The sequence below is a fragment of the Chelon labrosus genome, assembly GCF_963514085.1.
Source record: "Chelon labrosus genome assembly, chromosome: 2".
In the NCBI taxonomy this organism is placed as follows: Eukaryota; Metazoa; Chordata; class Actinopteri; order Mugiliformes; family Mugilidae; genus Chelon; species Chelon labrosus.
The window spans coordinates 17,858,053-17,882,204 of record NC_140338.1 but is presented as its reverse complement, the minus strand read 5'-3'; the positions used below and the strand labels follow the sequence as shown (position 1 = coordinate 17,882,204).

The 24,152-nt window shown below is 45.1% G+C and overlaps 2 protein-coding genes across 11 annotated transcripts in view; one reads left to right on the top strand and one right to left on the bottom strand.

The window, feature by feature from the left end:
* Nucleotides 1-966: 966 nt before the first annotated feature.
* Nucleotides 967-4,427, top strand: hadh (hydroxyacyl-CoA dehydrogenase). Its single transcript, XM_084565000.1, has 8 exons — nucleotides 967-1,277; nucleotides 1,591-1,719; nucleotides 1,803-1,960; nucleotides 2,193-2,319; nucleotides 2,679-2,768; nucleotides 3,709-3,781; nucleotides 3,893-4,009; nucleotides 4,095-4,427. The coding sequence occupies exons 1-8, from the start codon at nucleotides 1,161-1,163 to the stop codon at nucleotides 4,211-4,213; spliced, it is 930 nt and encodes a 309-aa protein (XP_084421126.1). The 5' UTR covers nucleotides 967-1,160; the 3' UTR covers nucleotides 4,214-4,427.
* Nucleotides 4,428-6,506: 2,079 nt separating this feature from the next.
* lef1 (lymphoid enhancer-binding factor 1) overlaps nucleotides 6,507-24,152 on the bottom strand; it is a 41,990-nt gene continuing 24,344 nt past the window's right edge. For 2 of the 10 annotated variants that reach the window (XM_084564861.1, XM_084564866.1), the window contains 7 exons: nucleotides 22,729-22,819; nucleotides 20,864-20,983; nucleotides 19,905-20,067; nucleotides 19,031-19,138; nucleotides 17,320-17,368; nucleotides 16,679-16,736; nucleotides 6,507-8,049 (listed from right to left, as the gene is read on the bottom strand). In XM_084564861.1, coding sequence (XP_084420987.1) covers nucleotides 7,986-8,049; nucleotides 16,679-16,736; nucleotides 17,320-17,368; nucleotides 19,031-19,138; nucleotides 19,905-20,067; nucleotides 20,864-20,983; nucleotides 22,729-22,819 — 653 coding nt within the window. In that variant the 3' untranslated portion in view covers nucleotides 6,507-7,985. The remainder of the gene's footprint in view (nucleotides 8,050-16,678; nucleotides 16,737-17,319; nucleotides 17,369-19,030; nucleotides 19,139-19,904; nucleotides 20,068-20,863; nucleotides 20,984-22,728; nucleotides 22,820-24,152) is intronic. The other 8 variants (XM_084564865.1, XM_084564870.1, XM_084564869.1 and 5 more) reach the window with 6 other exon arrangements.

Here is a 24,152-nt window from a genome sequence, read left to right as displayed (position 1 = left end):
GCAGGACGACGACTCGTTCTGTAGGTTTTATACAGAAGTTTGCAAACAAGCCTGAGGTGAGACATGGTAGATCAACAGACTAAACCAGAACAGTGAGAGTGTCTACATCAGGTGATCCCACCCACCCATCACACAGCTTCCTCAGTCTGCTGCCATCAGGGGGGAGACTGCAGAGTGTCCGGGCCAGGATCAGCAGCTTCATCCGCCAGGCTGTCAAGAAGCTCAACTCTCTCCCTCTGCTCCGCTCCCTCCACACACCAACTCTGGACTCTGATCTCCTTGCTTCCCCTTCAGGAGGGGCCTCTGTGGATCAGGCTTGTTCCAGTGCATCCCACAGATACTTAATCAGTCTGGGATCTAGTGAATTAGGAGGTCAGGTCAACACCTTGTGCTGTTTTTCATGTTTTTTTAGTTGTTCCTAAAGCGTTTTTGTGTGTGTCTGTGTCAGGCTGCATCCTGCTGGGGATGGCTGCTGCCATCAAGGAGTATCATTGCTATGGGGTCTGGTCTAGGTGGGTGCTACATGTCTAAGTAACATCCACACGAAACCCAGGTCCAAATTTGCCAGCAGAATATTGCACTGTCAGAAAATGGTCAGTGGTCAAGATGTTGTGGCCGATCACTGTATACCACTTCAATCAGTTGTGTGGCTTAGTTTTTATATTTATATTTATCGACTTCTTTTTTTTTTTAAATCTCAGATGTTTATATTTATAGTTTAAAATAAGCTGCACACATGGCAGAATTGACAATAAAGCATACTTGGACTTGACTGATGACTTCCTAGGGGGTGGGATTTTTGACCTATACTGCAGTCAGCCACCAGGGGGAGCTCCACATGCTTTGGCTTCACTTTTGAGGAGCTGTCATGGCGTCCACATTTGTCTGTGTGTGTCTGCCGTACAGACGGCACAGCAGACACTAATATCTATTTACAGACCGTGCAGCCTATGGACCGTACGGTCAGTCTGCCTGTACCTGCACTACCTCCTCCGACGCGGCAGGTGGCGGTAATGAGGCGCAACGCGGGTGCCGCTCGCCATTAAATCGAAGAAGAAGAAGAAGAGTTGCGATTTCCTCCTCTCCTGCTTGTCTGCGTGGTCACGTGATCGCCAGTGCTCTGTGTGTCCTTGCGTCCCCGTGTCCACTTTGCTCTACTCATGGCTTTCCTTAGTCACCAAGTGCTCCGAGGTTTCTCCTCTTCGGCCGCCAGGAATGTCGTTATTAAACAAGTCACCATCATTGGAGGCGGACAGATGGGGGCTGGGATTGCACAAGTAAGCGACCAAGTGTAGCTGTGTTTGGCTAATGTGTGTGTTATGAAGGGCTGCCGTAAATGGACTCAGTGACAGATCGTCTTCTGTGTGATTTATTTTCCATGTACACGACGTCCTAACATGCTTACACTGACATATGTTGTGGTATAGACTTGTGTCACAGCTGCATTTATAGTTTTCTCTTTCTCAGACATTGTGCAGTCCTTTGCATTGTTATTATTTCTACTGTACACAGGAACAGCAATAAAAATTAAGTGATTTCTGTGCTCTTTTTAAAAAAAAAAATAATCTTGAACTGATGTCTCTCCTGAAGGTCGCTGCTTCGACCGGCCACACTGTGACACTGGTGGACACATCGGACGACATCCTGAAAAAGGCCGTCAAGACTATTGAAGGGAGCCTGAAGAGAGTGGTCAAGAAGAAGTTTGCAGACAAGCCTGAGGTGAGACGTGTTAGATCAACAGAGTAAACCAGAGCAGTGAGAGTGTCCAATTTCACCGTTTCTCTCTGTGCGTTGTCTTCAAGGCAGGTGAGGAGTTCATCCAGAAAGTCCTGAAGAATGTGTCGACCTCGACCGACGCCGGTTCGTCTGTTCAGAGCTCCGATCTGGTGTTGGAGGCCATTGTGGAGAATCTGAAGATCAAGCAGGATCTCTTCGGCCGGCTTGACAAGCTGGCTCCAGCGTGAGCACTGCCCCTTTTTCTGTTTTTGATTAGAAGTGGACGTTACAGTGTAACAAAGGTTTGATGCCAACCAGACGCTCTGTGCCATGTATTGTCGTTAAAAGCATGCCTCTGGTCATTTTAATTTATTGAGTGGTTTCATGAGTTCACCTCCAAATCTACTTCATTCTCATGCTCTCATTTGTCACTCACTGTCTCTCTCCCTCTTGTTTTTCTGCACTTCCTGTTTTAGTCACACCATCTTTGCCAGCAACACGTCCTCATTGCCCATCTCTGACATCGCCAGCTCCACCAACAGGCTGGACAGGTTCGGGGGCCTTCACTTCTTCAACCCCGTCCCTATGATGAAGCTTGTAGAGGTTGGGCCTTGAAGAAATCACCTATGATTCCTTTATTTGTTTGTTTGTTTCACATCTTTACATACCAGGAAGTAAAGCAGTACGTGTAATATATATGGAGCGAAAGAATGTGCATTTTTCCAAGTGTGTAGATATTATACATGGCTGTGTGCAGCGACATATAGGTGCAGTTTATATAATTTCGTATACGACTCAGAGTATTATAACGTAGAGAATTTAGAACGTGTGAGCAGCCAGTAGCTTAGTGCAAAGTCTACCTGATGCAGACAGTTAAAGTGGAGGTCTTTTTAAAAGTCTGCTTCGGTCGCAGAAACCTGACCATTACACTGTTAATGTGCTGAAATATTCATTTCCCGCAGGTCATCGGAACCTCAGCAACAAGCCAAGAGACTTTCGACTCCCTCCTGAACTTCAGCAAAGTGCTTGGAAAAACACCCGTGTCCTGCAAGGTAAGATTTAGATTTTAGATGAACCAAAGCATTATGACCACTCACGGGTGAAGCGTGTGGATTAAGTAACGCATGACGAGGTGCGCTGCCGAGACAGATTCCCACCTCTGTGTCATCCATTAACTCTTGATAATGGAGACTTTGAACGGCATTATCCAGCTTATACCGTGGTTGCTTACCAGATGATAAGAAATAAATAAATAAGACCATAAATCCATATTTTAATGCACTTGAAGGTTTGATTAATACCTGGAATGATCTCTACTGTCCCAAAAGGTCTCAATGCAATATAAACATACACTACTACAATAAACAGGACAAACCTTAGATGCAGTTTGACATCGGGAGATTTTTATAGTCCTCCCAGCTCATGGAACCCTTTGACTTTGGCTATAATTCAGAACACCGTCATGTAATCAAGACTCAAAGCCAGTCAAACTGTTCATGGTGCACAAACACTTAGTTTGTAAGTGCAACAACAACAAGACAGCTGGTGTGCAACAGTCGCCATCTTGTGGTCACCTAAGGATTAGACGATAGCTCGTTGATGTGTTGAAATAAATTGGCTGTTGCCATAGTTATCCACCACAGAACACAATATAGATTTTTGTACAGATGTGCTTCATTAGGGATTGTCATCATGCAGCCAATCAGAGTCGAGTACCGTGGTATAACTGGTGATAATGACACAGTCTGGAAAGTCTGGGGATCTGACAGATAGTGGGTGAACAGATGTTTGAGGGTGGGATGCAGAGCAGGTGTGCAGGTGTGACAACAGTGATCTGGTGTTGGTACCAGATACCACAGGGCTGTATCAGAGTTTGGAGCTGTTTTTAGTCGCACATGAAGAATGATGTGCCAGTGTGTATCCAGCTTTCTGTCATCAATGTATATATCTGACTAGTGTCTAATGAGCAGTATGCAACATGTCTTCATTCAGGATACGCCCGGATTCATCGTAAACCGCCTACTTGTGCCTTACACATTCGAGGCCATCCGCTTGCATGAGAGAGGTGTGTATAGCTGCTGTTTCAGTGCAGCATCCTTCAGTATTCTTGTTTCGTGCAGATTCTTTACTATAGTTTTGCGTGGTTACCACATTGTCCCTGTCTTGTCTTCCTAAGGTCATGGATCCAAAGAAGACATTGATATTGCGATGAAACTCGGGGCTGGTTATCCCATGGGGCCGTTTGAGCTCTCTGACTATGTAGGACTAGACACACTAAAGTTCATTATGGAGGGTGAGTAAAACTACAATCTAGGTGTGGGTATGAAAGTGGATGGAGAAAGAAATCTAACCTATACCATATTTCTGTAAACGTTCAGGGTGGCGTGAAATGGATCCCGAAAACCCACTCTTTGCTCCGAGTGAACTGCTGAACAAGTTGGTCGCGGAGGGCAAACACGGCAAAAAGACGGGAGAAGGCTTCTACAAGTACAAGTGATTCACTGAGGATGTGTTCAGGCGTCACTGTCTGACCCTGAGAAACTAAGCTATCCAACTAATACAGATGAGAAACTGAAATAGAGAAGTGCCTGCATTAAAACCATTTTCCTCTGCCAGTCTGTGTTTTTACAGACATCCACTGAATGACGTCCATGTGTGTACATGTTAATTAAATCCGATTGAATAGATTTTGCACAAACGTTGTCTGTTCTCATTCTTGGAGTGAAAGGTGTTGACTACTTTGTGAGTGGCTTTTATACACTGCCTGGCCAAAAAAAAGGTCACACACTCATTGGAACGCATTTGTTGTGGCATGGTTACCAGATTTATTTCCATCCAGTGTTGCATTCATTTTTTACAAAGATCTTGTATTGATGATGGGAGAGTCTGACCACTGCAAAAGCCTTCTCCAGCACATCCCAAAGATTCTCAATGGGGTTAAGGTCTGGACTCTGTGGTGGCCAATCCATGTGTGAAAATGATGTCTTATGCTCTCTGAACCACTCTTTCAGCCCAATGAATCCTGGCATTGTCATCTTGGAATATGCCTGTGCCATCAGGGAAGAAAAAAAATCCATTGATAGAATAACCTGGTCATTCAGTATATTCAGGTAGTCAGCTGACCTCATTCTTTGGACACATAGTGTTGCTGAACCTAGACCTGAGCAACTGCAGCAACCCCAGATCATAGCACTGCCCCCACAGGCTTGTACAGTAGACACTAGGCATGATGGGTACATCACTTCATCTGCCTCTCTTCTTACCCTGATGCCCCCATCACTCTGGAACAGGGTAAATCTGGACTCACCAGACCACATGACCTTCTTCCATTGCTCCAGAGTCCAATCTTTATGCTCCCTAGCAAGTTGAAGCCTTTTTTTCCGCTTAGTCTCACTGATTAGTGGTTTTCTTAAGGCTACACAGCTGTTCAGTCCCAATCCCTTGAGTTCCCTTCACATTGTAAATGTTACTTTCACTATTAAACATAGCCCTGAGTTCTACTGTTGTTTTGCCTCGATTAGGTTTCACCAAACATTTAAGTGATCACTGATCATGAGCACTCTGGATTTTTTTTCTGCGATTTCTCTGCTTGATGCATGCCAATGGTTTGACCCTTCTCAAACAGACTAACTTCTTTTCCACGACCACAGGATGTGTCTTTCAACATGGTTGTTTAAGCAGTTGGGGTTAAATAACTTGTTGCCAGCTGAAAGATAATCACCCATGCAGTAATTATCCAATAGGAGGCTCGTACCTATTTGCTTAATTAAATCCAGGTGGCAACTATTTGTTTTGGCCAGGCAGTTTATATTCTTATAGCTGAAACTGTTTAACTTAAAATTAGAAGATAAAACATTCATGATCTCAGGAAAGTTTGCTCACTGTAAATTAGATTAAATCAAAAGCTTTGATATAGAATGTCAAATTTAGACTCTACCCAAACCTGGAATATTTTTTTTTTATGATGCTCTTTAACTGAAGACAATGTGCATTTAGTCAAGAATTGAGATGAACCCACAGAGGGTAAGTACCTGTGGAGCTTTACAGAGTTTGTCTGGTTCCAAACAGCAGCTCGCCAAAGATCGTTCATCAGTTGGCAGTATCAGTATAAAACGTTGGTGGCAAAACGTTCTGCTGAGCTCTGGTAGGCTTTAGTTCTCTTATAGACATTAAATTCAGCTAAAAGCACTATGCTTTTAGGATCATTTGATAATATCAAAGTCATTTTAGGGGCAATTTAACGCTGCACAATTATATCATTATTGAGTAAGTTTAATCTAAACTGAATCCAAAGATAGACGTTCACACATTCCATGAGATATTTAAATGCTTTCACACAAACCTGTGATTTAAAAATATTGGATCAAATTAGTAAAGCATCATAGTTTTCATTTCTTCAAAATGTCCCAACTTGAACACAAGGTGGCGCTGTTTTACTTGAAATAGGACCAGATGAGACATTAAATAAACTATTTAAACCAGCTATAAATAGAATCTTCGCTCTTTCATCTAAACTTTTATTTCAGAAATGTAATTGCTACCTTACAGTTGTTGTAATTTCTTAATTACCAGACCCTTTAAATCAACTTCTTACCCATTTAAAAATATTTTTACACTCAAATGCTGCAAGAAGAGTATGAATGAGCACTCAGGAGATGTAATTGCTTGTCAGTTTGTTTAACATTTCTGAAGTTTTCGCAAAGAACCTGCTGTACATGCCTTCCACCACCGTGTGTCACTGCTGCCTGCGTTTACTTCCCCCCAACAATCTCCAAGGATGACAGCCAGACTGTTAAATGTGGCACATCGAGCTCTGGTCTTCCCACCACACGAGTGATCAAATGAGCCAACGGTGCCTTTTTATTTTTCTTTAAAAAAACAAAACATGTCGAAACCGTTCAAATATGACCACTTGGGAAGCAAAGTGCCACACCAAGATGACAGTGACCCAAAACATGAGAATAAAAAAAAACAAACAAAAAACAAAAAGGAAGTCATCAAGTAATACTAAAATAGAGCATTAAAATCAAAATGTTACAGGGATGTTTGCATGGAATAAACAACATGGCTAAAGACCACACTATTAGCTACCAGAGAGAAAAGACAAAGGTCCATTGCAGTAAAAGAAAGACTGTCAAGTGCTGGGGTAAATATATATATCTGCTTCATTTGTCATGTTTTAGAACAATAAAATATAGGCCTCTGAGCCGTCACTCTCGCCTTTGTCCTAATGTTGCCTGCAAAAATACCAAGAAAATTGACATATCCTGACAGTTTTAAAAAGTACACATACTGAGCATTATTTTACATCTGAGCAAGACTCGAGGTCACTATTTGTTACAAATAGTTATCAAAAGAAGCCTTAAGTTTCAATTTTCTGCAAGACGCTTCAACAAGAAAAATGGCTTTCCTGTGTCCAAAGCTTATTTTCATATATACCACTATATAAAAAAAACAATATTTAAAAAAAACGTCACTAAAATATACACCGAGAAATCGAAACGAGGGTTCAAGATACAAAAAAAAAAAAAAGCATTCAAAATAAAATTCAGTCGAAAATAAAAAGCAAATCAAAATGTTGATCCTTTTTTTGCACCAACTGGTCAGCAACGAACTAAAATGGCGTCTTGAGGACGTTTCTTAGACGAGATGAGATCCCTCCATCTTCCTTAGTGCAGTCTTATAAAGAGGTGTTTGGTCGGTCGGGTGAAACCCCAAATGGTCTCAAAAATCCAGTGAGAGAGAGAGAGAGAGACGGAGATAAAAGGGGGAAGGTGTTGAGGGAGTTAATGTCGGCCTAATGAGCTATACAAAGGAAGAGGTGACAAATAACTTAGAATAACTTAGTAACAGGTGTTGGGAGTGTGTGGGCGGTGCAGGGGAGACGTTTGTGCGCACATCACAATTGCTGCTGTTTTTCAGTGCAGTGCCTCAGTTTGCAGTAAAGCTGATTATTTAAAAAAAAAAGGACAAAACACGGACGTCAAATTGCTGTTTTCTGGGCTTTCGGTGAGAGGAAGTGATAGCGTGAGGGTGCTCCTACTAATCTTGATTGTCTTGTTCAGTGTCTCTACAGCAGGCGCCTTCAGGAAAGGGAGTAAAGTCAAACAGTGAAGTGTTATCGGTGACGGTGGTGACATGTGTCGAAGGGAAAGGGGAGTGGGGTTAGGTAGGGGTAGGACGGGGCGGTGAGGAGTAGGGTCCTCTGAGAACTGGAGGCTTCAGTTTGGAGATTTAAGGGTCTTCATGGAATCTAACAGGCCTCCATCTCAAGCAGAGGGCCCGTAGCTGCTGCCTTTGCTTTGCATGTGGAGAAACTGTTCCGTTTTCCTCCTGCAAGAAAGAGAAAAGGCGGCTCAACCAACAACACCAGGGATCCACGTACACAGACGGGGAAAACTGCTGCAGTTTCACCAACAAGAGTTTGGTAACATTCTCATCACATAAACCAAAACCAGACGAACAATGACTCAAGAGTGACTCCAGAGTGACTCACCATGCAAGCATGCGTTCCTAGTTCAGGGAGGGACAAATAATCTGTCATTACCAATCACACAATCAATCATTCGTCTTTGTGCTCTTAGTGCTACAGCTGATCGAAAGAAAGCCTCTGCAGCAGGGCTTGAAGCAAAGCATTGAACTATAGAGGGGTTATTGGTCAGCGACAGGATGTGGGCCGGCCTTGCTTTGATCTCGTCCAACATGGGGGTTGCCGTGACCCAGCTGGCAGTGCTGCGCTCGCCTTTGCTGATTCCTCCTCTCGCTCTCTCACCCGATTGTGTTGCGCTTGACATTTAAACTACCGCCGCAGGTGGGCGATGGGAAAACAAGAAAAGGAAATTCTAGGTCTGCCCGAACACCCACATTTACAGTCTTGAACATTTAAAGGTTCAACGTGTAGGATTTAAAGGGATCTATTGGAAGAAATGGAATATAAAAGCCATAATTATGTTTTCATCGCAATAGAATTGGGGTCTCTGTAGGTGGAGTGGGTGGTCCACCAACCAGAGGGTTAGTGGTTCGATCCCTGGTTCATGGACCACACGCCAATGCATCCTTGAGCAAGACAGTGGACTCTGAGTTGCTCCCAGTGCATCACATCAATAATTAACCTGGTGCTGATACATTATTTAATGACAGAATCACACTGATGAACTCATATTAAATACTTTCTTTTGTTAAAAATAAATTAATCCAAACAAGGACACAGTATCTTAATTTTAATATAATATTCACTCATTGCGAATGAACATACAAGTGCGATCACATTCCCCAGAACTGATCTTAATGCAAGGCCCTCTTTGACTGTTTAGCACTTTGAGTACCAATAGGTAGAATATAAGGCGCTAGACAAATACAAGACCATTTACCATAACGGCCTGACAACAAGAAGCGTATATTAGCTTTGAATGAGCTCATGTTGTGACATCATGTTTCTACAAAAGACTAAAATGGACAAACACTCATTCTGCATTTTTAGCAGGCACCAGAGTATCTCCTACATTCCTTCAAAAGGTAGGGCATTCATTTGGTTGCAATCTGCAACCTCACCACTAGGTGCCACTAAGCCCTACACACTGGTCCTTTAAGTGTGCATTCATGGGAAAGACGATGTTAGTCATATCTAGTAAGCAGTATTCTGATATCCCACAATTCACCACACCACTGTAGTTGTTGGCAGCGGCGGACAGACAAGCTGGTTTTACAACATAAAAATCAGCTGAAAAAAAGATGCTGAAGTTTATAATGGCTCTGATACAGCATGAATATTAATGTATCTCTATTAACTGTATGTCTCTCAACTGAGTGTTTTTATTTTTTTACTATTTATACTGGTTGATATTCCAGCAACTCATTTGAGCTCCAATATGCCATGAGCCGTTTTGTCATTTTAAGAGGGACAACATGTCCTTATTAACTCAAGTGTGTCCCAGTGAGCTCAGACAAAACTTCACAGCCTTGTGGGACCAACGGGCTCTTCAGTCATCGAAAATACGTCACACAAACACGCACTTGACAACACGTGAACCCACTCTATCGCCGCATTGATCCAGTTGGGTAAAACTAGCAGTGTTTGCTGGGCTATGCTGGTAATTATCTGAGCCAGAGCCAGGTTCAGGTACAGGTTGACACAGAGGTGTGAAAATGTTACGTGTATCCACTTCAGAGGACGTTTTTGAAATTGGCCCCGTTCCCTGACAGGGAAATTGTTTGTCAAGCTGCAAAAGTGTTCTTATCCCTCTTGTGATCCAGGCCTGAGCTAACATAACAGAGTTAGCTTCAGTTATTGACAAGCCAAGGAGAGTTATTTTAGACCTACGCAGCATCAAATAGAATCTGTGATCAAAGTGGAGAGGCAGAGACAGAGGTGGATGGATGCCTCCTGCGACTAAAAAGATGGATGTTTTGCGAAGGCGAAAAAAGGAAAAGAAACGGTATTAGTTTGCTTCTCTCTTGTGGCAAAGCCATGTGTGTTTTTGTAGGAGAGAAGTCAGTTGAGTCCTGCTGCTCGCCGCGTCTTAACACTGAAAAGTCTCGGCGCACACACACGGACACACACACCACCCTGCAGACGGCTTTACCACATGTGGATAAAAGGGAACAGGACAGAGGCCACCTTTCCCGAGGAGAGCTGACCCTGAGCTGCTCGGGGTAGAAACTGAAAGGAACACAGCGCTCGGGAGAAAAAGAGAGAGCCCCTGTCGCTTTTATTTACCTCCGCCGCCCTCCCTCTTTTCATCCCAGGATCTCAAAGCGGGCCCGCACGCCCGGCCCTGCACCCAGTTTCCTGGGGAGCATTTTTCCTTCCCCCACCACAGACATGAAAAGCGCTGGCCTTCCTGCCTGGGGAAGAGTCCTGAGGGGCTGCGGGCGAGAAGTGTGTGACTGTGTGTGTGTGTAAGTTTTAAAAAGGGTTGGTGGTAGCAGCAGGGGTGTGTGCTTGCGTGGTGGCTGCTTGTAGGGGGCACCAGGCCAGTGCTTCACAAGGTCCAGCCGACACAAGCACTGGGATTCAGGAGCAACTTGACCCCTCCGCTCCGCTCCGCTCCCCTCACCTCCCTCCATCTCCTCCTCCGCCTCCTTCAACATTAGCGCTCAGGAATGCTGGCTGGACTTTTTTGCAGGAAATGAAACGCTCCTCTGTTCAGAGGGCGAGCGAAGGTTTAGTCTCCCCCTTCTTTTCTCTCTCCCCCAATTCCTTTGCCTCTATGTGACGGAGGGAGAGAGGAAGGAGTCGGAGGAGCTCTCACCCGGCTTTTGAAGTGTGGGAGGTTAAGATAACTGGCACAGCCTCTCGCCTCAATCGCCGCTTTCACCTCCCGGGCCAAATCAAAGCGGCCGCAGCTGGGGCCCGAACGCCTCCGAGCCCCCTAACCTCCATCCCACCCACAGTTCCCCTCACTCCCTACATGCAACTCTGGGGATTCTTTTGGTGCCATTAAAAGGGAAAAATTACTGCAGACAAATTACTCTAAAAATAAGCTGAGTGGAGAGAGGTGTCTCCAGCACAAGCTGAGGTGCAGACTTTACCATGGCAGAGAGGAGAGGGCAGAAACGAGAGGAAAAAATGAAGGGCTGGGAAACGGAGAGCAATGCTAGAGGAGCAGTATGGGTCTTAAATCCTCTTCATTACAACTTGGGATTTATTTTTATAACACTCATAGAAGTTAATTAAGATCTAGAAATGTAGTGGGCACTTAATCGAACTTGGACAGGGTAAGAAACATGTGTAGTCAGATGATTACAGGTTGTAAACTAGCTTTTAAGTGATTATTCCTTGTTTGTGTTCTCTAAACTGTGATAAATGAGAAAGTTTGGACACAGTTTTGTCTCCTTTCTTCTTCTTGGGATGCAAACCCTCAGGTGATGATGTCTGTTTATCAGACTTCACATAGTTCTTGCTGGACTTCTTTTGAGCAATGCATTACACATCTCAGCAATTAACATAGTGATTCACAGGTTGGGATTCAATCCATCAACTTTTTTCCACCCAAATGTTGCTAGAATACAAAAAGTTTCCATCACTATTTCCAAAAGCCCGAGGTACAAAGAGTCAAATATCGAAACATGTTTGGTTTGCTTAATATAAAATTGAAAAGCAGCTGAAGCCACATGTTATTTGGCATTTTGTTTTTAAAGTAATTAATCAAATATTGTTTGCAAATTGTGATGACCTGTGCAGAGAGAAACAGAACCAACATTTCTGTCAGCGTCACATCCACTCTCTTAAGTCTGGCTCACACTAACTGAACTGACAAGGTCTCGTGAGGAAAACGTCCACACATTCAGATTCCTGGTGCCAAGGCGTGTCTTGGTGGTGACCTTGGCCTGGACGGCGCAGCTGCTTTTGGTGACACCTTTTCAAAGGGGCCTCCGCTCTATAAAACGGTGGCAGTGTCGCTCTTAAAAGACAAAAGGGAAAGAAAAAGGAAGAAAGAAAGAAAAACGGACAGCCAGTTAAAAAAAGAAAAAGAAAAAAGAAAAAGGTACCTGGAAGAGACGCTGACGTTTTAAACAAAATGCTCTGCGTCGTCAGCACTTTCCTCAGCTTTGAGACATTCAACATAAAAGAAACCGGCCCTCAAGAAAATGCTTTCAAATGTTTAGCTTCCGATCAAAAAGACCGACTCGGGGGATGTCGAATCTTTTCAACAGGGGGCAATCAGAAACTAACGAGCGCGTCGGGGGCAAACTAAAGCGTTAAAAGACAAAGAAGAGGAAAGACGGTGTCTGGCTTAAAATATTGGAGGGGAAGGGTGGGGTCTGGTTGTGGTCAAAAAGGGAATGGGGAGGGGGGAGTCACCACAACCCCAAACCTCAGGTATGCGTGGGTGAGACTAGGGGAGCGCAGGAGAGTGTGGGAGTAGGGGGAGGTAGTGGGAGGGGTTGCCCACATCTGAGGCGGCATCGCTGGGGGCCCTGGCAGCTGAAGTCTGGCCATGTGCCCCCGCACGGCTCAGCCTGAGCCACTGCAGGCCGGGGGATGTCAGGGAGGGAGGGGAGGGGAGGGGAGGGGAGGCGTGCGGCACATTCAAAGAGTCGGCACAATGACTGTTCCCTCTGCTGTGGTCTCGCTTCAAAGGGCCTCCACCGCCACTCGCATTCACCATCGGGGCAGAGGAGTGGAGCAGGAAAAGGAGGAGCAAAGAAAAAGGGGAGTAAAGAGGCAGAAAATGAGTGGAAGAAGAGCCGGGGTTGAGGTTTTTAACTCTTAACAATGGCCAGACTGACTAGAGCAGAATAAAAATAAACACAGCCCCACTGTACTCCTTCCTGCCCGTGCCGCGTTACCTGGGGGCCTTTTATTCAGAGATAAGCATCTCACGAGGGGGGGGGAGCGTTTTATAAGGTCACATAACTCTGCCTCTTCCGAGAGGCTGGTGCTGTGCCTCGAGGGTGAGGTGAGGGGGAGACGGAGTGTGAGAAAGACAGGAAGTGGAGAAGACATCACAAAATGCCTTGAGACTGGACCCTCATACTGTTACTGCAGCTGGCCAAACCACAACACAATAGGCCCGTGACTCAATCAAAACAGATTTCAGGCCCCAGTCTAAACAACCGCACCACCAGAGCTGCATTTATTCCCGGGTAAACACTGAACGTTGAAGAGGGTTATGCCCCCGTCTTTTCCCCTCAAAAGTGTCAAATGAGGTTGGCGGGCCAGGTTACGACGACCGCGTGAGTGTGAAAGACTTGTACGTCTAAGCTAACGTTAATTACAGGTCCGTATTTTAAGTGCTGAGGCGCTCGGTTTTCTTCACAGAGCAGGCTTTGTGAAGGTCAGAGGGGGGTGAACATTTCCGACTCCATTTCCTACCTAGAGTAACATTAGCCGGGGCGTCGCTCTCATTTAAGCCCAAATTTCCCTCCTCCACCTCCTACCCCCTTAACGACTTTCACCCCCCTTTTTTTTTTTTTTAAAGTAGTACAGTTTTAAAAACATCTTCTCATCTCCTGCGCTTTGCTCAGAGCGAGACCCAGAGTCCGTTTTTTGCGATCCGGATTCCATCCCCAATTATCCCGTGTCGCTAATAAGGCAGGGTGTGGAGGCACTGGGCTGTGCCGCAGTGGCCTGGGGGCTCAGTGCCAAATTGAAACGGCTCGGGAAAATGGAGGCAGACGCCGAATCTTGCCTAATTGCAGCCGGGGTGTGTGGCACGCTGCTCGGATGTGTGTGTGTGTGTGTGTGTGCGCGCGTGAGAGAGAGAGAGAGAGTCAGAAATGTGTTGGGCAAGATGAGGCTCTGAGGAAAGAGACAAGATGAGAGGCAACAAATAAAAGGCGGAGGAGAAAGGGAGAGAAACGAGGGATGGAGGCTGAAGGATGAGTGGCAGTTGAGCGAGACTGGGTAAACTCAGAACCCTTGGGAATGTGGGATTTTCTTCTGGCCCTTTTCTCACCCTCCCTTTCCACCTAACGCACTCCCTCTCCCTCTCTCTCTCTCCTCTTCTTCCCTCCTCACTCATCAAAGCCTTCTGACAGCTGACTTCTGGCTGCACACATCAGAGGGAGCAGAGCCGGGGCATGACTGAGACAGAGAGAGGAGGAGAGGAGAGTGGCCACCAAAGCTCCTGCTTGATCAACACTTTCTTTGATGTTTCAGAGCCAGGACGTGATGCACTTACACCTGACGTTCATAATATATATATAAATATATATATATATATATATATATCCCTTCTCACGTGCTTAAAAACACAAGAAATCGTTTGCATGTCAGCAAAAGAGCACCTTCGTTAAAAAAGGTGGAGTGACATGACTCACAGTGTTATGGCGCAAGTTCCAAAGCTGACCAGATTAAGAAGCCACCTTTCTCGGGAGTGTCTTCCTCTCTATGGTAAAAAAAATAAAAATAAAATGTGCAGCGTCTAAAAATAAAAAATAAAAAAACGGGAGAAAGCCTCGAGGGCATGTAAGCGTCTCGGACAGATAACTATCTCAAAGGCTATGAATCAGCGGGCTTAGTCAGACAAAAGGCCGACAGCACGGGAGGAAGCAAGACGGAGAGAAGCAAAGTAAAGAAGGGCGCGGAAACCGTGAAGAGAGGAGGAAGACGAGTGGACACTGGGAGTCAGTTTGAAAAAGGGAAAAAAAAAAAAAAAAAGGATCTGGCGGCACAGAGCGGCTGGGGGAAAGAGACGGAAACTCTAATTTCACAATGTCAGAGTAATGACTTCTCAGAGAGAGCTGTTCTACTGTGGTGGGAGCCAGCTGTGTGGTGGGCCCACTGTTTGACATGCTAAAGATAACAAAGGGAACCAACATTGAGCCATAAAAAGCTGCTCTGCAACTCAACCCCTGGTTTGCCTCACAGGCCGAAAAACACAGCAGAAGCCATAAAATATGTCGATATGAGAACGCATCAAGTCATTTTTTTTTCCTCATAAAATCCATCGCTTAGTTATTTAGAATATTTTTCGTGGGCTAGATGATCATCGGGACCGAACAAAAAAAAAAAAAAAAAAAAAGGTGTTCACTTTGCGTCTTCCAGATAAACTCATTAAGAAATCTTTTTGGATTTTTCACACAGGGGGGGAGACAGATGGGGCAGAGGCTGGGACACATGAAAAGAAACAGACAAATGAGTTCATTTAAAGATGTTTTTTTGGCGTCTACAGCAAGCTAACCTCAATCCAGCTCTTTGGGATCTGCATAAATTGAGGGCTTGGGGAGTTGTGGCAGTATCCTTGGTATTATGCATATTAGTTTAAGGCTGTCACTGAGAATCAGCAAGGGTGTCCATCCCGCTGCGGCTAGGCACTGCTAATTATTGGATCAGAGATAAAGTGCTTTTTAGCGCTTGCGCTCTCCGAGCTTTGAAAACTGGCCGATGGGAGAGAAAGAAAAAAAAAAAAAGACAGAAGAAAAGCAGCCCCAATTTCGGGTTCAGATAGAGCCACTGGGTCAGGAATCGATCAAGTGGAAAACCTTTGTCTCGTTGGGGCGATTTCGACGTAAGACCAGATTTGTCACATCTGCCCGGCTTTTCCTGCTGCCAAAAGGGAGCGGAATAACAGGATGCTACCAGACTCGCAGGGAGGGAGAGAGAAGGGAAGCGGAGAGAGATGGAAAGCAAGAGGGATCCTGAGAGAGTAAGGAAGATTGAGAGAAAAAATAGAGTTGCCTTTACCACATGCTGTGAATATGTTAATCCTTCTTTCAGGGAAGAAACGGGGGGACAGGTGACAGTTCGGCGAGGGTTTGACATTTGATCTGAATCAATCTCTCCCTCTACACATCTTTCACATGTTAAAAAATAAAAGGAGACCACAGAGGCCCTTTGTTATGAGAGCATTATAGGCACCCTGAAACCCCAGATACCATGAAATCTTATTAAGGTATAGCATCTCATTAAGTTCCTGCCAAACAAGCTGCTGGATCCTGCTCTGCCTCACAAAGACGCAGAGAAAAGACAACACGTGTAGTCCATATGGGGCTGAGCCGTCATCCTAGCCTCCACCGGCAGTTGGGGGGGAAAAAAAATAAAAAATAAAAAATATTCTGGGCAAGACAAACTGTTTTCACATTTATTATTTAGACCATGTTTAGAAAACACTGAGCGGATGCCTGATTTATCGAGCAATAGCTTTCACATTTTTCAAACAGTGGTAAGAAGAAAAATAAGCCGTAAACTGCTGATAGAACATCTGACTCTTCATCCAGCCAAGCAAAAACAGCGACATGCACACACACACACACACACACACACACAGAGACACACACAAGCAGAAAATCCAATGCATATTGTGCTAAGGCCATTGAGCAAACTCTACACACAAAGCACAATCCCTCTTCAGGCCTTAACACCGCCGACACAATGACTATGGTGAGGTTAGGGTGGACCTCTTTAGGATTAGTCTGTGAGCACATACTCTCAAGTCAGTGTTTAGCAGTTTAAAGAGAAAGCTTGACACGTATTGAACTGGACCAGACAGGGAGGGCATAGAGGGGGTTGTCTTACCATATTCTCAGATGTACGCCGTTTTCATTCTCTGGCCTGTACCTGCAGAAAATTGCATCTTTTTTAAAATAATTTTGAGATATCTGGACGGCATGGATCAAAGCCGCCCATCTGGCCTACACAGTGTATAGACCATGAGGAGAAAAAAAAAAGAAAAAGAAACACTGACATTTTACTTAAAGCGTAATTCTCAGTGGATTACAGTTGCAGTGCTAAGAGGAGGCTTGAAAGCGCAGATAAACAAGGTCAGCAGAAAGACACACTGTAGTGCAGCAGGCAAACAAATAGTGCAAAGCCCCGAGTCTGTAAGTAGTCGTATAGAATGGACAGACTAATCCCAAAGTAGGTGTAATATGTGAAGACTGGGATGAGAGGCATGGATGAAGGGATGCACACGGAGAAAGTCTGCTGAGACCAGACTGAGGGCAGCAGGTGACATTGGTTTGGTTAGTGTTTGGTCAGTTTTATGTCTTTCCTGGGAGATTAGGGGTTTGTTTTACAACGTGTGATGAAATGCAGCAAAAACTGTGAAAGACGATGTGTGTTCTGTGGAAAGATGGCGTAACTCCCAACTTCAATATGCATCAGACAAATAATAATAATAATAATAAAGACGAAAAGCTGCATGGATCACTGCTTACCTGGGGCCGTTTCCTGCATCTTCTCCCTCTTCCGCTTCTTCTTCTTTCCCTAAAAAATATACAGAGGAACGCATAAAGTGTGGCTCCAGCACTCACGCTCACTAGACCACTCTGATATCCTGCTGCTGACTGCCATGTTCACTCATCCCCTGCTGGGCATCCAACCAGCATCCCCCAGACTCCGAACTCCACCGCTAACTGCGACACTGAGAGGGGCTGACCAGTCTTATCTCGTGTAAGTGTGCTCCACCTGCACTTAGCCATTTCTATTTTGAGCCGTGGCCATCCCAGTCGGGTACAGGTAGCTATAACCACTCCATGTCCACATGTGAAGTCCCTCTAATGACAAACATTAACATGAAGTGCAATTAAAACTGATAGAATTGGTCTAGTCTAGCTGCATGGGTGTGAAGAGCACCACTTTTTCCAGTGATGTGGTGGGAGCGTGTAAGGATTTATAGCTTATGCTAAATCCCCAGGGGGGAGACTATAGGTATAGATAGCAGCGTAGAGTCGTTCTAGTCAAATATGAGCAGCACTTTGGTTTCCTGCTGCAAAGTCTGCTAATCCACTTATTCATGAGCTAATCTGCCTTCTACTGCTGCGGCAGACAGGAAAGAAGAGAGACTAAGTGAGTGTGGGTGAGAGAAAGGATGAGAGAGGGGGTACGCAGCGAAACTATGAATGCTACATGTGCCCCATGCCAGTGCGTTACCCATTTTGGGTGTTTCCAGGCATGATGCGCCGCCTGTGCACAGCTGAGGATGTTGACTATGGGAGCGGCCACAGAAAAGATCTCCCAGGGACACATTTGCTGCATCTTTACCCAGTAGAAAGCCATTCCTCTACATTTTCTTCCCCCCCTACCTGTCAAATCTACTTGTACTAACAAAGCTGGAAATTAAATGGGATCTGGGCTAACCGTCACTAGCTGATGTTGTGTGCCTTTAGCTGGGAGCAGAGCTGTGAAAGCGTCTCCCCCCTCAGCGAGGCATTTTGGCAGCGGAGCAGCGGAGCCAGAACGAGGAGGGATGCTGTCAGTGTCCGAGGGGAGGCAGATAAACACCACAAAGCACTTTGGTGGTGGAGTGAATGTGAGTGCCGGAGCCACACTTTTAATAAAAGCTGGTGCTCTCTTTCTCTCTCACAAAGTCATACACACCGCACACCGAGAGGAGTCGAACGCACACAGACACATGTGATGTAGACTAAAAACAGACTGCGTCCTAAATCCAGCTGAATGTGTGAACGCTCCCACATCTGCAAACAAAATGGGCAGATACGGGGGTGGATGGGGTGGTGGGGGGGGCAAAGGTTGCTGCTGCTGAATGCTGTATGTATAATCCGGCCTCCTCAACTCGTTCCAACAGTCGCTTTTTACATCCATGCTGATGTGGAACATCAAAGACTAGCATAACCATTACCAGGCAATTTTCACTCGCAGTGGCAATAATAGTGTCCGTGATACTACAATCCATTTTAGCGGGGATGATACAGTGTTATGAATTACACATTAGGCTGAAACAAAGGGGCTACAAATGGACCTCATTAGCATGGAGAATGCCGGTGTGAATTAGCGTGTGTGTGTCATTCTTCTGTGCGGTTTTAAAAAAAAAAAAAAAAAAAAAGTCATGCAGCACAGACGTAAACAAACAACCCAAACAAACGCACGCACGCGCACCTCTTGCCAGTCTGTTCTGTTGATACTTACATAGTTGTCTCGAGCGGACCAGCCGGGGTAGAGTTGCATGTGGAGCTGCCGTTCCTTGCGGGCTAACTCATAATACTTAGCTTGCTCTTCCCGAGATAAAGCATGCCACTGTTTCAGTACAAAGGAAAAATAGTTTACAGTCAATTACCGGTATGCGCTTACATGTTCCCTGCATAGAGATGTGTGCAGTAGTGATTTGGTAAAGAAAGAAAAAAGAAAACCCTTTTTCAACTTCCAAACTTTTGGTGCAGGATAAAAGACGGAAAGAAGATGAGGGGAAACATGATGAAGAGATTAACATGCGCAAGAGTCGGAGAGGGAAAGAAGAGAAGAGGGGGGAAAAAAAACTTTGATTTCATATCAAAACACTGCTTCCAATTTAGCAGTGCTTTTTATTCAAACTATGTCAGCGAGCAATTACCCTGTGCAGGCCACAAACTAGGCTTTGCTGTGGCTGGCTGCTTCAACCGCCAGGCCTATTCGTTAAGGCTTTTAACATGGCTCTGTGGTTCCACTCTTTTCCCAATCCTCAAAAGGAACAAATTTTGTCATTTCCAACCGTGCCATTATCCAGGCATATTTTATTAAAGCCAATTTGATTAAATGTCAGTTAGACAGGCAGCCTGTATCTGTGCTTCTGAGAGGGAAATAATTGGCTTGGGCAATCATGACAATAATCACAACTAGTTCATAAAAGGCTCCATGTTAATAAGGAGAGGAATCTTTGTACTTTTTCTGCTAATTGGGCCTGGGAAGTCGGTACATGCAGCGCCTTCAGAGCTGCAGCTTGAACTGTGATCTGTCTGTGATTTAAGTCAATCAGCGAAGATTCAAACTAAAGCGAGGAGGAAAATGAGGCCGCCGCATGACCTACCCTTCGTCCCAGGATTTGATTGATGGCAGCGCTCTCCTTCAGCGTGCACTCGGCGACCACATTCGCACGCATCTCTTTCATGTAGAGCATGAAGGCGTTTAGCGGCTTCTTGATGTGCGGTCTTTTGGGCTCCTGCTCCTTTCTCTGTTCGTGCTGAGGCTTCCTGCAGGAAAAAAAAACAACAACAACACAGACGGAGGTAAGAAGAGGAAGAAGCTAAATCGCTAGAAAATGAGAGAACAAAAGAGCAAAGCGGCAAAAGACGGAAATTGCGGTGCCGCGATGGCGACAAAAGCAGCGAGGGTCTGGCTGCTATCAGCCAATGGTGAGGCAGCGTGAGAGGGGCTGCCACGCCATGGGCCCCTGCCTCTTTAATCATGTGCAGTTGTACAGTCGAAGCCCTTCATGCGGAGAGATTACTTCACCAGTAATGACAACCAAACCCTCTTGTCCACAGCACATTGGCAATAGCTTAAAACCAAATGCTCAAACTCAAAGACACTCTGCTCCCACTCCCGACTTACTTTCTAACAACCGTTTTGATAATAGTACAGTCTTGGTATGAGGATGGCCATGAATAATGGAAATATCAGTGATAAACCTCTTCAGGGCGCTCACAGCACTTCCCACTGCACACACTTGGGATGAGTATTCGGTTCATCCCAGCACTAATCTAGGACCGGTATCTGTTGCCGGCTAAGGCTGTTGTGATCCCTGAGGACAAATGAAGCGCAGGCCCGTTATCAGCAGAGCACGGGCTACTTATCTGCTCACATCAAGAGAATGAGAACAAGGCTCTGACAGAGGGTTTGTTCAGCAACAGCCTACTGTAGAGTACAAATACCTGGAAGTACCTCAAATAACTGCTGATAGAGCGGGCGATGGTATGAGCTTCGAAACGTGCGCGTGCGAGAGAGTGTGTGTGCTGCACTACGGTATTTTCTGCTCGCGGGACTCACATGTGCATGATGTCAGTTTCATGCGGAGGCTCGTGTTTGACCTGTGGGTTGACGATGGCCGGGTGGGGGATCCCTGTGGCGTGGGGACCCGGGGGACCGGGAACCATGTGGTGCGAAAACCTGCAATAACAGCAGACTTTGATTAATTACGGAGGATGTACAGGATCAGTAGCATTGAAAGGACCCCATGTGATTGGTGCACAGTTGCTATGGTGTTTATATATACGCTTGCCAGTTCATTAGGCACACAAGTAGAAACAAATGTATACTAATGTCACTATAAAATAACTGTTGATTCAGCTTTTCATTTTGGAGGCTGTGGTTTGTAGTACTACTGGATCATATCGTGCTGTACTGACACACGTTTCAAACATTTTAACAACCTCATTCAACAGAAACACCTCTGAGTTTAATTCAGTACAGTATAACAGCACCACAAACTACATCCTTACAAAATGATCATGGACTTTCTCTTAGTCACTGGTTTGAATGCTGCTCTGCGTCCATGGCTGAGGAACCCTGGTCAAGCCCTCCTCATCATAAACCCTCCAAACAGCTCCCCCAGTGCCGTGCACGACTGCCTGCTGCTCCAAGTGAGCTCACTGCTCTCTGAATGTCCAGATGGACGCTTACATGCAGAGAACTTCCAAAAATCATTTGAATGAAACAATCTGCGAGGAGAACATCTCCACAGAACTGCTCTGAACTTGCTGTAAAACAAGCGATGAAATATCTCATGCCGCCGGCGCCACTTTAAAGGATTACAGAGTAGAGGAAACACCATGTTTGTTCCACACAGTGTACTACAATGACCAATGAATGACAAAACAATCGGGTAAAATACGACAAACCGATAAAAGAACATATTTTGTCTCTTTATTTCTTTTAAAAGTCCGTTTCAATTTTATTTGTGTTTCTTTCAGATATGCTTCATATATATACGGATCAGCCACACATGAGGAAATCTTCAGATATGCTTTTCATCCCTTGTCACATCTTAAAATTCCCTCAGATTCCTCCTCAGACATAGTAAATAGCGAAGACTGTGTCCTGTCATCAGATCATCACTGCGTCCAAAAACAGTTCATTTTCCATTTTGTTTCTTTTTTCTTTAATTTATTTGTTTTAACGCTCACTTCTGAGGTTATTCGTACTGAAACAGCATTGCTGACTATTTCAATCAAGATCAGAATCAGTAATCTAGAATATAATGTTAAAAACAAAGCCACAAAACATGGGTTAAGATCCTAAACCAAAAAAAATGGGCTAATATACTGTAGATATTCCAATTGAAGGGGGTCTAAGAAGGAAAAGGGAAAACCGTCTGGTCCATTGCCTGATCCTGTCCGGTCCATTGATATTACATCTGTCTTCACTCAGCGTACGCCTGAAGCCGTCACACCAGCAGAGAAAGAGATAGTAAATAAAAAGAAGAAAGAGAGAAGAGAGATGTGTTGGGGGAAAGAAAAAAAAAAACTGGGGAAATGAAATGGAAGTGACAACGAAGCAGTAAAATAGGCAGAAAAAGAAGAGGTAGGAGATACTTTAAAAAGCACTCCACAAACATGAAGTGCTTCCAGAGAGCTTTGATGGGGGTTAAGCAGCCATATGGGTATGCAGAGGCACGTATGTGCTGATGTGTTTGACATGTGCTGGGCACACAGAGGAGCGGTGAGGCTGAAGCCGCAGCCGCACAGCACAAAGAGCCAGAAGCAGACCTCCCCACGGAGCTCGCTGCTGCAGGCCTGCACTTCTCCGTTCAGTACACAGAGCTGGTACAGTGTCCACATGATGTGAAGAGACAGGATAGTAATTGCTTTTTGTTTGCATGAATCAACTGTGTATGCTTTCTGTCTGTGACTCACCATCCCAGTGGTGGCGTGATCTGCCCGACTCCTCCAGGAGACAGGGAGTAGAAGTTGGGCATGTCTGGTCCGGGGTGATGCCTTGGCATTCCTAGAAAAACAGCAGTGATACACAACTATTAGATACACACAACACTGATAGAAGTATATGGTACTTTTAAAACTTTTTGAGTAAAGATCAAATGCTCAGGTCAGGTTCTTTGGTCAGACTATAAACTACACATAAAAGACTGATGTAGCCACAGTGACGTCATCCACTGGTTTGAGGACTCTTGTTTTGAAACCTAGAGTTCAACTTTTGACTGCCGTAATTTTGTGACCATATTTGGACAAGAGGGAGGATGCTGGGGAGGAGCTATGCAGTCCACGCTTCATGTCCTGGCTTGACTTGAATTTTTTGAATGGGAGTCAATAGGACCCAAAGATTTTTTTTTGGAGGTACAACCAAGCAATCATCAGTGGTACCTTTAACCGCTTCCACGTTGGGATTGGGTTACCTATTTTATATTCTACCTTTAGTAACTTCACTTTTTGTGCAGTCGCTTTGACAACGTTTTACATTTTTATGCAGAAGAAGCACTGAGGTGAGGTACTTCTATCTGTACTGAGGAGAAAACGATTGGGATCTCTGTGCAGCAATTTGTGAAATCTTGACCTTTTCACCTCTGCTCTCTACGAGGTTTTTAAGTGAACCTTAACCCTACACAAGGACAGCGCACGTCGGTGTATGAAAGTGGCTCTTGACCTCACATTATCCACCAGTAGAAAAGGATAACATTTTCTTGGCATCTTTAAGCTGGATAATTGAGGCTTCCTCTTTATGGCAGAGGCCTCAGCTCTCCCTGTAGACACAGGATCGACTTAGACTAACTGTCGGTGGATCTTCAGGGCTAAGCCACTGCATCTCCAGCTCGCCTGCTCCTACCGGGCTCCAAGGTCAAGAAGAATTATTGAGAACAGGGCCGCTGGATGACAAACTCTTAACATCTGTCACGTCTCATCCATTTTTTGTTTTAAACTTTAAAAGTATGACAAGTAATAAAAAGATATTATGAAATACTGCTCATGTGGAATGCGCCTACATGTGTGCTCAAACGCACACACGCACAAAGAAAAAGAGGGCAAATGCCTCCAGATTAGCACCATCTTCTAATCCCTGCTGGAGCCAGCCCTTTCTCCCTGCCTCTATCTTTTCTCTCCCTCCGTCTCTCTCTAGGCCGTGGTCGAAAGGGGCCTCCCTCCTCGGAGAGACTGGCCGAGCGGGAGGCTTATATCTCCAAAGCCAATGTTGCAACGCCGGATTCATAGCAAGGATAGCGCTGCTCCCTGCCCACTAATCCACCTCCTAACACTCCTCAGGGCCCTCCTCAGGGCAGAAGGGAAGGAGGCAAGGGTGGAAGCAGCAGGGGAGGAAGAGAGAGGCC